At 56.3% G+C, this 15,655-nt stretch overlaps 1 protein-coding gene across 12 annotated transcripts in view; it reads right to left on the minus strand.

Moving 5' to 3' along the window:
* The window catches only part of EBF3 (EBF transcription factor 3), a 125,798-nt gene that overhangs the window by 37,127 nt on the left and 73,016 nt on the right, over positions 1–15,655 (minus strand). For all 12 annotated transcript variants that reach the window (XM_080642060.1, XM_080642061.1, XM_080642062.1 and 9 more), the window contains one exon: positions 2,251–2,332. In XM_080642060.1, the coding sequence (XP_080498186.1) occupies positions 2,251–2,332 (82 nt within the window). The remainder of the gene's footprint in view (positions 1–2,250; positions 2,333–15,655) is intronic.

Raw genomic sequence — 15,655 nt, forward strand, 5'->3', positions numbered from 1 at the left:
GAATGCATGGTTAGTAACAGAGCTTTTATAAAACTCTCGGGCCCTACAAGAAGACTGAAGCGGGGCAGGGAGCACTGTACCCCCAAAGCTCCCTCCCTGGGGCACTCTCCCTGGCAATTCCCTCCCCTTGGCATCACCAAGATTGCAGGAGTCTCCCCGGTATCAGGCCCCACTGAGCCTTGAAAGGTGCCACCCACCATCAGTGTCCCCAGGCCCAGGGTCGGATCTCTCAGCGTCTTCTCTGCTGCCCAGAGGGTGGCGCCCTGACCTGCCCGGGTAGAGAGGAGTCTGGCACGCACTGGGCCACCTCCTCGGCCTGTCTGCCAGGCCCCGCCCAGGGGTGCCAGGCCCCGCCCAGAGGAGCCAGGCCCCGCCCAGGGGAGCCAGGCCCCGCCCAGGGGAGCCAGGCCCCGCCCAGGGGTGTCAGGCCCCACCCAGGGGAGTCAGGCCCCACCCAGGGGAGTCAGGCCCCGCCCAGGGGTGCCAGGCCCCACCCAGGGGAGTCAGGCCCCGCCCAGGGGTGCCAGGCCCCACCCAGGGGAGTCAGGCCCCGCCCAGGGGTGCCAGGCCCTGCACCCTCACATCACTGGAGGAGGATGCAAAGACACCCAACCACCACTGAGACGCAGCCTTGACCTTTTTAAAGTAACCAGACCTGGCGTGTGAAAGAAAGAAGAGACGTAACAATCAAATGAAGGCACCGTGCTGGCTGCCAGCCACATACAGGTCCGTCAGCTCGGGAAGAGTGCAGTTCGGCAAAGAGCACAGACAAGCGGGGGATTCGTTTCCCGGCCTGGGCCCAGCCCGCGGTCCTACAGGGTGGTGCGGAGGTGGTGAGACCGGGTGGAAACACTGCGAGAGCCTGACCTACTGGTAAGTCCAGTTAAACCCCCGCAAGGCAGGGAGATTAGCCAGAGAGAGAGGGGAAGTCTTCCGGCAGCACCGGCTGCACCTGGGATGGGGCTGCGGGGCCGCTGCTGGCTCCGGGGTGAGCTCCTCTGCTCAGAGGGATCAGGAGCACCTGCGGGGCCTTGCGCAAGACAAACGGAGGCGGGCCCCACTGTTTGCAAGAGACACTGTCCCAGCTCCGGAGCCTGGCTGGGCGAGCCCCAGCTCCCTTCTCTGACTGGCTGGTTGGCTGTGTAGATGGGTGTCACATGTGTCTCTGACTGGCTGGTTGGCTGTAAGGACCGGTGTCACATGTGTCTCTGACTGGCTGGTTGGCTGTAAGGACCGGTGTCACGTTTGGTAAAATGCTAAATTTCCAAAAACTCCGTGAGCAATTCGATGGTGAACTCATCCAAGCTAGTGGACATTTGTGGCCGCTGCCAAATTCTTCTCTGATTGGTCAGGGACCAGCAGCAGGGAGGGGGGGGGGTGTGACCAGCCCAGAAGACTTTTTACCACTAAAATCAGCAAAATAATCCTTCCTGTAGGCAGAGAACCCCTCACCCTGAAGGCACCTTCTAATCCTCCACAAACAAAGGCAAGAGAACTGGGGCCTGGCTCATCATTTACCGCCAAAGGCAACCAGCTCTCCCCTTCTCTCCTTGGGGTGCAGTCCTCGGAGCAAACCAGGGGGGTGAGCAGACGGGCCCAGGAGCAGTCCAGGAACCAGGCAAGGAGCTGAGTTGGAGGCAAGGACACGTCAGGCCTCGGGAGGGGAGCCGAGCCAGGAAACGGGCTGGAGTTTGCAGAGGCCAGCGTCCCGCAGGTGGGGAGGGCAGGTTTGGAGTAGACCCCTCTCCCCCAGGAAAAACCAACCGACCTATGGATTCCTAAAAAGACTCCGGCACAGGCTCCACATTCCAGTCACTCGAGCATGAACAGCCACGTACCATAGAGAAACAGGCTGATTTAGATGCTAATGTTAAGAGAACTCCATGTGAAAAAATTAAAAAAAATAGTCACTTTCAATCACACCCCTGAGATGCCCCATGGCTGCATGGCAAGCAGGACCCCAACTGAACCTACAGCTCTGACAACTGATGCCCTGGAGGTCATCAGGGCACAAACCTGGGCCATGAACGAATGGATGGATGGATGGATGGATGGATGGATGGACGCAACGCATCCGGCATCCTGAAGACGCCGATCGTGTTTAAAGCATTTGACTTAAGGGTTTTGGTTTACTCCCACGCCCTTGAGAACTAAGGATCGTTTTCGGAACAGCTGCAACATCAGAGAATTCAAACTTCATCTTAGCAGTCGGGACCGTGGTCCGCGCGCGGGCCTGGGACAAGGGTGTACCTGGAATCTCCGCATATCTCGAGGGTTGCCTGCATTCTTCAAACAGTTCTGATTGCACTTGAGGAAAAACTTTAGAAAGAATCTACAAAAATACAAACAAAATGGGTAATTGTTAGGGTTATCAGACAACAGACGAACACTTTTTGAAAGACACTCTTGCCCGGGGCGTGGTGGGGGCTACCCCACACCCGCCAGCTAGCTGCCCTGCTAACGCCAGCGTGGACGATCTTCATCTGAAAGTAGTGATTTCCGTTGGTCTTGACATGATGGGTTTCCACACGTTTTATTAGGACCACCGTGACTTGTACGGGTGGCGTCTCTCGCCTAGATCTTTGCAGCAGCGGCCATGAACCATTAGGGGCCCGTCCGACCCAGAGGGGACCAGCAGTGTCAGCAAATGAAGCCCCAGGACGCCTAGTTACACTTGAGTTTTGGATAAACAGCGATGTCTTTGGGATAGGTATGCTATGGGACATACCGATCCCGAAACATTATTCACTGTGTATCTGAAATTCAAATTTCACTGGACCTGCCGCCCTCTCTCTGGCAGCCCTAACCCCAGAAGACGTCACCACCTACATAAACACACTTTCAAGATGCTTTTTGAACAGCACCCAAGGACATGATTATTGATTTGAGAGAGAGAGAGAGAGAGAAACATTGATGTGAGAGAGAAGCATCGATCCGTTATCTCCCCATATATGCTCGGACCAGGATTAAACCCTTAACCCTAGGTATGTGCTCTGACCCGGAATTCCACCCACAACAGTTCGTGTACGGGATGACACTCCAACCAACTGAGCCGTAATGACCTAGGCCAGCCGTGGGCAAACTACGGCCCGCGGCCCGGATCCGGCCCGTTCGGCTGTTCTATCCGGCCCGCAGAGCCGAAAGAGCGGAGGGTTCTCTTGCTCTCCCCTCCGCTCCTTTACTTTGAATTTATATTAGTTCACACAAACACTCCATCCATGCTTTTGTTCCGACCCTCCGGTCCAGTTTAAGAACCCATGGTGGCCCTCGAGTCAAAAAGTTTGCCCACCCCTGACCTAGGCCAAGATGCGTCTTTAAACTTACAAGCGGTGCAGCTCTTAAGAAAAAGAACAATTGGGGGTGTTGTTCTAGGGGTGACCGTGACGTCTGTGAGAGGTCTACGTGTGTCTTTGAGGGAGTCATCAACCACCCTTGACAGGACAATGACAGGGGGGGGCCAGCCCCAGCTCATTAGCTCTCGCCGAGCCCTCCCCTTGCGTTGAGAGGCAGGAAGACTCAGGTCCTGACAGCGCGCTGAGCTGCTGTGACAGGAACATCATCATGTGGTCCTCCCCATCCCTACGTGGAGCTCAGTGACAGGCGCGGGTGCTCTGGCTCACAGTACAGGCATGGGGGGGGCCTGGCTGCCACACCAACCCCGGGGACCGCGGGGTCTTGTCCCTGAGCCCCCGGCCTCCCCTTCGGAAGGCCCCGGCCAGGGGAGCTCTCTTCGGGTGTCTGAGCATCCCGTCAACCAGGCGGCACAGGCACCTTCTCTAGCTTCTCTCCGAAGACCACCTGTCTTCCGTGAGGACGTGCATGCCTAGAAGGTTTCACATGACTTCCCTGAACTGACCTGAGGCTCGCGGCTCCTGGTGGACACGGGTCACACCCGAAAACGAGAAGCCTCCACAGACCGAGGGCCACCCCCGCGCCAGGCCCCGCAGACCCTGGACGCCGCTCCGTCCCAGCAGGAGCAACTCGGATGGATGGCGGGAGAGCGGACGCCGCTTAATTAAACGTTCTTACATATGGCGCGGCCTCGCTATTTTAGGCCGAAATTTACATCTTTTATTAACTCACCTCACCTCCACGTTAGCGCGCCGTGCCTCGGAACACCATCTGCCATCAGCACAGCCAGTCACTTGAAATTCCACCCACCAATTTTTCCTAACAGCCGCCGCAATTAAGCGCCACGCGCGGCGGCGAGGTAAATTGGGCGCACCTGCGGCCACTCCGCACTTGAACTGCATCAGAAGGGGCCTAACAAGGTGAGGGCGGCACAAAGTTATCGTCCTCTCAGGCAATTAGGTTTTCACTTCGGGGACAGCCGCGCGGTGCAATTATGCCGCCCATTACCAGCCGGCTAATCTCCCGAGCAGGCGCCTGCCGGAGAGGAGAGGCGGCTCGTCCTGTGGAGCCGGCTCCGGGAGCGCCTTTTGTGCGGGGGGGGGGGGGGGGGGGGGGAGACACCCCCTCCCGAGGAGCTGCTTCAGTTCCTCCAAGTCTTTTCCGCTGGGTCACCCCGCACCTCGGAGAGGCTTGGAGGTCGCCTGGCCAGCCTCCGCCTCGCTCGGCATGAGGACCAGCGGGGCCCCCTCCACCGTCCAACCGAGTCCGGGGCTGGGTGTCCTCCAGGGTCGACTCCGGGCAGGTGCGCTCACACACACATGCCCTTATTTGGGACTTGGGAGAGGTCTGGAGTGTGTGGCCCTGGGAAGCAGGATCCCTTGAAGAATTCGAGTCCCAAGGGCACACACCAAGTCGAGGACAACATGCGCAGGGACAGACAGAGGCAGCTTCGGCCAGGAGGAGGGGAGCCCCGCGCCGACTTGTTACCCTCGTCTTGGTTACGATGGACTCAGGGATTCAGCCGAGCCTCCAGGAGGCGGACGGCCCGGTCTGGCCCGCTGACCACTGGCCTGGTACACAGGTGTGTCCGAGCGCACGGACACACGGCCAGAAGTGCCCGGTGAGACTCATGGGACGATGTTTGGGGAGCGGGGGGAGGACACCGAAGGCCCGACGGGGAAGGTCAAATGGTGATTCTCGTTCTTTACTCAATGACCCTTCAGTGGGCTTTTTTCCCTAAGAAACGTCTGAGCATCACTTTACATATCTCCCTTCCAGAGGCCGGGACACAAAGGACTTAATCCTCTTGTTAAGAAAGGAAAAATCTTTGCAATGTCAGAAAATCTTTGGCGTTCACACCAATAAACTCTTTATTACGGCTCGACGCGGACTGGCTGCTCGATGGCCGGGGCGATAAAAACCCTAACCTGTCATTAGTACATTACGCTTAATTGTATACAGTGTGTTTCCTGTTGCAGCTGTTGGCCCATCATCAAAATGAGCATTATGTACACTAATTCCCTGACCCCGTCTTTATTTCCCTAAAGAGTCGTCATCTTTCACAGTAGGTACCGGAGTAAATCAAGCTTGAAATATGGGCTTTATTTACTTGTTTCTCCCAGGCAGGCGGGAGGCGGCCACGCCGGGCACAGTGCAAACTCCCCCGTAATATTCTGCCCGGAATGGAGCTGGGAAGTCCTCGGCGCCGTTAGAAGGCGGAAAGGTGTGATGTCACTACGCCTGGAATCCGGCTTCCTCCGCCTGAGCGTCGGGATTAGGGGAGAATGCCACCTGGGCGACCTCGTTGGTTCTTAGAGGAGCGGGTTTTGCAGGGGGGGTCCCTCTCAGGAGCACCCTGTGGATGCGGGGCCTCTGCTCGCTGAGTTCAGCAACCGGGACCTTCCGTGTGACCTACAAAGTCCCAGGCCTGCCGTCCCTTCTGCAGGGACAGGGACTCCATTGCTCCCAACGGAGCTGTGGCCACAGCTGTACCCGCTGAAGCAACTTCAAAGTGGGATCCCGGTGGCACCCGTGTCAGAATCCGCTCGGACAACGCCCGTGCCGAGGGGTGCGCGACATGGCGGAACCCAGAGCCTACACCGGATAACGCGCTGGGGCGTCGGAAGTAGGGCCGCTGTGGCCACCCCACCCCGCGGGGTGAGCCCCCACCGCAGTAACTAACCTCGAAGTTGGCTCCCTCTCTGTGTGTTTAAGCCATGAATTAGTTCATTTATATTTACTTTTATGAAGCTGATTAACCAGAGCCGCTCTATCTGATGAAAATCATTTTAATTGTAGTGTGAGGCTCCAGTGTAATATCCATTACGTTATGAACTGTTTAAATTCTACATGGGTATTGTGTAAATTGGCCCTCTGCGAGCGCGCGGGCAATTAGGACCAAACGGCGCTCCCGCACGCCGCTCCAGAACTTTGTGGCGTGGCTCAGGACGCTCGGAAACAAAGGAGGCCGTTTAATTGTAATTTAATGGAATATCAAGGAGTCCGTGGCATTAGACGCTGGCAACCGAGAGCAGGAGAGAAAAATTAACTGCAATTATGTTTGATTAAAGCCATCCTTCTCAATAATCAGTGGTCCTGACAGGCCATGGGGCTCTCGTGGGGTCCAGGATGGCAAAAGGTGTTGAGCAATATTAGGGCCAATAAAGGGGATATTAGCATAGCTAATTACAGCCCTGCAGAACCTGGAAAGGGGCCTCTGTGTATTGTAATGTGTGAAGTAATTGGCCAAGGCCGTTATCAATTACGTAAGGAATGAATTTGGTTTGTCAGAGAAAAGTGAGGACACGCATGTCAGCTGACACCTCGCCTCTCCCGCCCGGTTCCCTCACGGAGAAGAACTTGCCCACTTTCAGCAAAAGCATCAACTTACCAGTGGCCAGATCGCGGACAAAGTTAGGCCGCCGGCCAGTGGTGGGTAATGAATACCCCTCACCCTCACCACCTGCCCCGAGACGGCTGTTGTTCACCCAGCGGAAGCCACCAGTCACGTCATAACGACGCCTTCCCCTCTGGTCAGAGGGGAAATAGATTGTCTCCTTAGAAACGCTGGGCGTGGGCCCGCTGCGCCTCCCCCTTGGTGGCCTCTTGCATGTGGGATCGCTTGATTGAAATCACCTACTCTCAGCATCTCAGGAACCTTAGGCGTGGGGATTGTTTCTCTTTTAAAAAATATATATTTTTTATTGATCTCAGGGAGGAAGGGAGAGGAAGAGAGCGAGAGAAACATCAATGATGAGAGAGAATCATGGATCGGCTGCCTCCTGCACACTCCCTACTGGGGATCGAGCCTGCAACCCAGGCGCCAGTATGTGCCCTTGACCGGAATCCAACCTGGGACCCTTCAGTCCACAGGCTGACACTCTATTCGCTGAGCCAACCCGACGAGGGCATGTTTTTAATGTTTAATTGTTACTTTTTAGTCTGTTCCAGGCTTGCTGTTCCGGTGCTTGAAGACGTGAGTGACAGCGTGTTGCAAGGTGGGGCCCTGAGGGGTCCCGTGAAGACAGGAGCGGGCATTCCTAGCAGCCACCTTAGCACAGGTTAAATGCCACCCTAAGGAAGGAGCCCAGGCTCCCCCAGACCCCACCCGCCCGAACGCCAGCCTCAGGCCCGGCAGCTGGCCTTCTCTTCGGGGCCTCAATTACGGGAAATCTGGGAGCCCGCGTCGAGAACGAGAAGCAGTGGTGTCTTTAATGGGGGACGGCTCACTTGCCTGTCATAAGGCAGAGCCCTCGATAAGCAGCAAACTAACGCGGCAACGGACGGGCCTCTGTGTCATCAATCAAAACCCCCAGGTGCCTGCATGCGGATCACGGCGCTGACAGCTTGCGGAGGTCCCCACAAACTGTGGAGACCCTGTCCCAGATCCAGCCCCCCCATCCCAGCTACTGAATCTGGCAACGCCCAGAGAGTGTGTTAGTAGCTACTCGCCCTCGCAAGAAAACGTGAGCATGGAAGACCAACCAGAAAAGGCAGACATAGACGGCACCACCGGTGCCAGCGGCTGGGGGAGGGGGACGGGGCAGCCACTGCTTCGTGGGCTCACCTTTTGGGGGGACAGAACCACCCGGAAGTAGATGGTGTGGAAGTTGCAGAACCTTGTGAATGCATTCAATTCCACCGAGCCGGTCACGTGAACGTGGTTAATTTCTAGTGATGTCCCCCTGGCTTGAGTCCTAGCCCAGAAGGAGCGTCCCTGTCCCACCCCCTCCCCCACGAGAGAGGGGGAGGAAGACGGCCAGGTCCCTCTCGGGGGGTCTGGGCCGCAGCCCTGACCGCCGTGGGACTGTGCTCTGGGAAGGAAACAGTTAAAGAGTCGAATGAAAAGATAGAGCCTTTCAGAGACTTTTCTCTGGCTGATAAGAAAGTGACCGGTGGAGTGCTTCCTCGAAGTCCCTGCTAATTACTGGGAAGTCCCTGAAAGCGTGGCCGCAGCTGCGGTGCGTGCACGCCGGCCATCAGTCGCTGCCGTATTGATTACTGAGCAATCCTAGCCGATCGGGTGCTGGGGCCGGGAGACAGGGCTCCCTTCACAGAACCTGTAATGAGCAGTTGCTACACAAGACTACATTCTGCTGACATCAGATCTGCGCACCGAGATAGGACACAGGTCAATACGGATCGGATTTCCAAAATGCGAGGGTCTTAATGTCAGGCCTCTCTCTGTGTCTCCCACTCCTGCCATTAGCCACCACGGGCCTCACGTGCTTCAATGCCAGACGGGAGGAAAGTCTGCCCCATTAGTCTGATTTATTCTTCAAATATGCCATGACAAATTGCTTTAACACCAGACTTATTAAATTCTTGTACATTTCAAGTTATGAGTCTCATATACTTGTGCCTACATGACGTCATCACGACGGGGGCAGCGGGTGACAGTATTGCATTTTACAGCTGCGCCCAGATGTCCTTGGTGAGGGGGACCCCCTCCCCGGGAGAGAGGGCTGGGAGGCCTGGCTCCCCACGGCGGGTCCCGGGGCTCCGTGGGCGCCGTCCCCCCGGTACGCGCGCCGTCCTGCATGTCAATGTAGACGTCGGAGGATTGGGAAATATCCACGGCTTGACTCGCGGTTCAGCGACGGCTGGCCTTTGTCTGGAGGGCTGCTGGGCTGCCGCGGAGCCGGTCTCCGGTGGACGGGAGCTATTTTACTTCCCTTCGCTGGAGTAACCACACCGCATTAACAATATTTGTACTACAAGCGCCCAGGGACCCACTTCCCAGATTCTATCACTTCTTTATCTCCTGACAAATACCTCACTATCGAACATTATTAGGTTTAGAAAATTAACCCTTCACGGTCGGGAGCCACGCCAGGCCCCCGCCGTCCCTCCAAAGGGCCTTATCGCGAAGCTGGTGCTATAATGGTTTCTCTTTTCATCACCATTTCAGCCGCGGCTGTCAAGAGGCTCTTATAGATACCGCGATCTTGTTCTTTCGCGATGATTCTCATTAAAATGATGCCAAGGAGATCTGATGGGATTTAATAGCTTCGCCGGCCGGTTCCGCGGCCCCCGCCAAGCCCGGAGCCCGCCGAGCCCTCCTGTTGGGGAAATTTGTATGACTTGCATTAAACTTTTCCGGGTGGTTTTAATGTGTTCAGATAAAGTGAAGCCCAGGTAGGCCCTGGGAAAGCAAACGCCTGCCTCCCAGAGCTCCATGCGCAGCCCGCAGCCCCAGCCCGCAGCCCCAGCCCGCAGCCCCAGCCTGCCGCCCGCAGCCCCAGCCCGCCGCCGCCCCGGTGCGCTGTCAGGATCCCAGTTAGTGTTTTCTGGAACGGTTCTGATGCTGCGCGATAGTTTTGATAAGGTTATCTGTGTAAAAGAAGTCAACTGCACAACACAGCGGCGATGTGACGTGCAGTGTTTACACCGGGGCTCCCGTTTCAAGTGCCTGTCTCCCTGCCCGCCCCCCCTTACCTATTTCTCTATTTCTAATGGGCGCCGCAGCCCTGACATCATTTCCCCAGCAGATCATTCGCGCTGTCAATCAGCCTGTATTTTGTCTTTCGCTGCGGGCTCATTAAAACCGCTCCCTCGCTCCCTCTGGACACGGCTCCTCTATTTGCCAGCTCTGATCATGAAGCTCCTACTTAAGAAAAATGCCAGCATCACTTGGCTCACAGCAGATGCCCCCGTGACTTGTTGCCAGCTCTGGGGGTGTGGGGGGTGTCTTTCGGAGACTTTGCGCACGGAGATTACGCGCCTCTGCTTATCCGAACTTAGGGGGGCGGACCGCTCCCACCGCCCACACGTGCACGCGATTTTAGGGACGTGAATCGGCCACGCTCTCCCGGCTGTTCTGACTTCTGTGGGCAACTGAGATCATTCCCAAAACCAACGGGATGTTTTTGTGGGTGGTTTTCTCCCCGCTTCCCTATCTCCCGTCCCCCCCCCCCCCAATTTTCAAGTGGAAAAGATCTTTCCTTGCTCAGAGGCACAGCTTCCCCAAGCACGCCCCCTCGCTTCGTGAGGAACGATCATCTTTGCGGGTTGAATGATTAATAAAAAAAAAAAAAAAAATCCCATTTTCAATCAAGCCCGCACACCCACGGAGGACACCGGTGCGGAACCTGCCGATGTCCCCGCTCTAGCCTTTTAGGTCCTGATTAAAAACTTATTAAAACATTATAAATGATTAATGGGAGCCCAGCTCTGAGTGGCAATTATTAGTTTTAATGCAGGTAATGCAGCTTAATGAGGGGGCACATGTGCGCGAAGCTTTAACTTCATTACTCCTGCGTGTCAACAAATACAAGAGAAATGGGGGTCCGGGTCATCCATTACCCGGAACAGCACCGCGCTCCTGTCCTGGCCGCCCCGTGCTGACGAGCCAGGGACATAAATTAACCCCTCTCCGAGGCTCGGGGCAGGACCGAGGTGTGAGAACCCGGGGACCTGGCTGGGCTCCCCACGCCACCGCCGCCGCCGCCGCGCGTGAGCGTTCCTCCGAGCCGCTCTTCCGGAGCCTTCCGCACGCGGGGGTGCTTCCCTGGGATGGCCACCCGTTCCCATTATCTCGGCTCAGACACGCACGCTCCCCACCTCCGGAGCTGGGACACTTTCCTTGCTGGCTTCGCAAGGTGTACAGAGGAGTTGGGCTCTAATTAGTGTTCACGTGGTTTCCCTAAATATTCCCGTTTTCCTCGTCTACATGCCCATCCTCCAGAGCACGGGGGGGGGGGGGGGGGGGAGGGGGGACAGAAAGAGTGCACCCTGTGCCCCTGTGAGGGAGGCGCCCAGGAAAACCAGTGAACGCCTGCTGCAGAGGAGATACAGGGGAGGCCCAGGGCCGGGGGGGAGGGGGTGGGCTGCGTGGGAATGGCTGCATTCAGGGTGCTGAGTGTGGGGGCCCAAGTGCCTCCTCCCCCCACAGAGAAGCCCAGACAAGCCTCGGCCCCACCTAGCACCCCCTCCCGGGCCCTGCACACAGCCCGCAGCTGGGGGGCGGGCGTCTCGACCCAACTTGGCAGGCCACCTCTTATTTTCCGTGTGTGTGACAGGCCGCGAGGGCCGGGCCGATCCCCGCTCTCTGTTTGAAGAGGATTCGGGACTATTTGCATCATTTTATCGCTAATGTATAATATATGGCTCTAAAGTGAGCCCAAGCACTGTCTTGTTACTGAGCATAAAAAAGTGAGGGCGATAAAGATACATTAGTCCTCTGAAGCACGGCGGCTGTGATGCAGGCAGGAAAGGTTGCTGCTCCGAGTTAAGAGGCAACCTTTCTGCCTGCCTAAGACAATGGAAGAGTAAAGAAAATGTCAAATCAAGAAAAGCTGGATTTAGAGATGAGGCGGCCGGGATGACGCCGGTGCCGTATTTTGTGAGACTATAATGCTGTTGGCAGCAAAGATCCGTGTTTCTGATTCATCTCGGGCCGCATGGCAAAGCTTTGTCAGTCTGTGCAAGGTATAAATAATTCAGGGTGAGAGATGGCAATTACAGGGCCCTGCACAACCAAAATGAATATTTTATGAGGACTAAAACTGCTCTGGAATGAATCATACACATGGAGTCGCACACACATGGCGAGTGGGCTCGCACACGCCCGCCCCAAGGAGGGAGGAGCTGGGCCCCTGCCCCCCTCCGGGGTTAGGGTGCGGACGAGGAGCCGGCCGGCGGCAACGGCACGCCCCAAGCCGCCGGCCAGGCGCCCCACACTCCTGATGGAGGCCCCGTGCCCGGGAACGCCCCTCAGGGGGCACAGAGGCCACGCAGAATCTCATCTCGTGGTGGTACGCCCCACAAGTTTGCTTTTCAGTGCATCCTTCCTCACCAGCATCGGCCTCTGCTTCCTGTTCCAGTGGCTCACGCTACGGATCCGTGTGAGCCGCGCGCCGCTGCGGGAGAGCGACGCTCTGCCTCCGGGTGGAGGAGAAGGAACCGTTCCGCTGTCCTCCGTGAAACTGGGGGGCTGACGGGAGGAGGGGCCGCGGGAGCCTCGCACATGTTACACACACACACACACACACACACACACACACACACACACGGTGTGATTTCTCCCTTTCCTTCCAAAGAGAAGCACATCCTAGGCTCTTCCTCCCTCTCTGGGCCTGAATCTGACTTCTAGGGCCCGGCTCAGCCGACCGGAGGGCGGCACAGTGGCTTCTTATGTCCAAACTCCCAGGAAAGAGTTGCTTTCCTCACTCCGAGCAGCGGACACGACTGAGAAAGGTAGGATTATGCCAAAGAGAGTTTGTAAAGGCTGAAAGGATGGTTTCATCTGTTACATTTCCTCCAAAAATGCTCCTGGTGAATTGCTAGAACAAATAACAACATTGTTCGTGGGGCCGCGGAGGCCAGGCCCACTGGTGAATGGCCATTGTGTTTGTCCAGCTACTGATACCTGGGCCTTTGTGGCGGAAAGAAGGCCGGGGGCCGTGACATCAGCGCAGCACAAGCGTCCCTCTGTGCAGGCACCGGCGAGGGCCCCGGCCGCGGTGGGAACCAGCACCCGATCCCTCCGAGAGGGTTCCTTTAAATCCAACGCCAGCACATTGTTTATGAAAACAAGGCTATTAGGTATATTAATAATTTGATAAATAGGGATTGGCCCTTAATTATTCATGAGGAACATTTGGCAACAGTAAAATTATATTCGCAGAACAGGTTTATACACCAGCTAATTATAAATTAAGTATGCAAGAGAAAATTGCTAACCTTGAAATTAAAATATTTTATGATTCTGCAATTACCAAAAAAAAAAAAAAAAAAAAAAGTAGAGAATTATCAAAACCCCAGTGTGTGCAAAGTACACGGGACTCTACAGATGGCACGGCGTGGGCCAGGGGCGTGACAACAGGGAAAGTGGGCCAGAAGCGTGCCCCCCGCCCCCCAGCAGCCCAGGAGGGCGGGGGGCAGGGCCTCAGGGGACAGAAACTTTCCCAGGGGATAACCTGACAGAACCAGCATCCCCTCCGCCAAGGCAGCGGCATCATCCGAAAGCTCCTGTCTGCTCTTGGCGAAGGACACGGCACGTCGCCCCTGCTGGCTGTCCAGCCCCGGCCCATGGCAGCCAGCCTGTTCCCACTGCTGTGTTTGGGGCCCCCAAGGAAGCCCAAAACCCCCTCTGCGCCCTTCCCAGCCTTCCTGCTGGGGCGGGGTGCACACCGAGCTTGGGGTCCACAGGGACAAGGTTGGTGCTGGTGACAGGGAGGCACGCAGTGCCACTCCTGCCCACTAGAGGGCTTCTCCCGCAGCGTGGAGGGGGAGAGGCAGTCACCCTGGTGCCACCAGGACTCTGCTCCTTCTGCAAACTCGGGACCCGCCCCTCCTTCCGCTGGGTGTCCCACCTAACTCTCTGCTCCTCTGCCCTCAGGCTTCCTGGTTGGGGGCTCTTTCCACACCCACTCACGACCTCCGCAGCCCCCGCAGCGAGACGGGCAGCGACACAGGCCCGTGTGTGCCACCAACATCTTCCGTTCGTCACGTGGCAGGGAAGCGGGGCGAGGCCTCCATGCGGTGTTTCATGCCTGAACATCCTCGGCCTCCACCTGGGCTGATGTTAAAGGGACGGAGGGCAGCCGCCAGGAGGAATGACGCGCAGGATATCCTGTTTAAAGAAAACGAATCAGCCGTGTTCCCCCCCTTTCCGAGGCTACGTCCCACATTCAGCGAGGGCCCGCGGCAGCCACGTGGTGAGCGCAAGGCCAGCGCCGCGGCTGACGATGCTGGGATGCGGATCCCCGTGCTCGGGCCCCACTCCTGAAATCACAGGGAACGGGAGCAAAACCCGCTTCGGTGCTTTCTCTTCCTTTTGGTTCTGAGGAGCCCCGACATCCCCGGGAGCAAAGGGCCTCCTTAATTGCTCCCGTAACCCAGACCACAGCACGGGGCGCCCCTGCCTGCCCGGCCACCTCACCACACACGCAGCCGGGGGCAGGCAGCCTCTTCACGTACAAAAGTCCTTCATCAAAATGCTGGTGGCGTCCGTCTTGTCGCGCAGACACGGCACCTTAGATTAACATACAGCGGGACCTGCGGCAGGGCGCGGCCGGGGCTGCCGTACCAGCGCTCCTGACCGGTGGCCTGCGGGGTCGTGACACCGGCTCCGCCAGCGCTGACCGGCCCTGCTCCAATCACAGGGCAGACAGAGACACTGTCACCACCCAGGACCCCCAAGGCCCGGAGGGAATCCAAATCTGAGGACAAATCAGCAAAGAGGATGTCCCGCAGGCAACGCAGTGATGCCGACAGGGGTGACGCGCACGCACGCCGGGCAGCCTCCCGTCTGATTTTGGGCGCATCTCTGAGCCGCCCTTCAACCAATGAGCTGAACTCCAGCGGCTGGGGCTGGAACATGTTTCCATCCTCTGGAATAGACTACTTGCCACCTGATAGGACACATTTCTCTCTTTCCCTCTGGGATGTGCCACAGAGGCTAAGCAGCCTCCCCTAACCATGTTTAAATTGCTTACAAAGCCTCTCTAAATATTTGCTCTGCATTTAGCATGCCTATGACTTGCCTGTTATCCCAAAGTCTTTCTGTTGTAAATTGCAATTTTACAACTTCATGCTCGTGATATATTTTGACAAAGCCCTGCTGACACCCTCTATTGGCCTCCATAGGCAAAATAGCAGACACTCCACGAGCCACCAGAGAACTCTCAATTTGCCGCGAGACCGCGGCCACTTCGCCATCCGCAATCTGCATGGAGGAAGATTAAACATTCAATTTGTTACTTGATAGGCCACAAGGTTCACCACTTACCATACAAATGGAAGGCATTACTGTCATTTCTCAACTTGCTTGCCTGAGTATTTTATTATTTGTAATATTTACTTCAGGGAAATTATGATTCATGTCATATTTATCTTCATGAAAAATGAGCATCTAAATGGAAATCACCTTTTGAATGTACCGGGATATAGTGTAATACTAATATGCTTCATGAACTATAAAATTTAGTCACAGTGTATGGATAGACTGTAATACTCCGACATCAAGCAAATTTTCTCTGTTAAGCTGATACTCTGAGCCCTGATTCCAGTTTGATAACCATTACACTTACATGATGGTACAAGTCACTGCTTGCGGATTTATGTCCCCCCTCACCTCGTTTGCATTAATCTGCCTCTGAATAAGCTATTCGCACTTCCTCCAGTGCGCGCAGGAAATTGAAAGAAGGTGTAAATTTGTGGGCCCGCAACCTGAACAAGCACAGACAGACACTTCCCACCTGATACCATTCATCTGTTTCCAGTACATACACGAGGCGTTTCCTTCTTTGTCTTTGTCCTAAGGCCGGTCTTCAGGAAAACCAGGCGGTGCTTGCCCACC

This window comes from Plecotus auritus (assembly GCF_963455305.1).
Source record: "Plecotus auritus genome assembly, chromosome: 9".
NCBI classification, from domain to species: Eukaryota; Metazoa; Chordata; class Mammalia; order Chiroptera; family Vespertilionidae; genus Plecotus; species Plecotus auritus.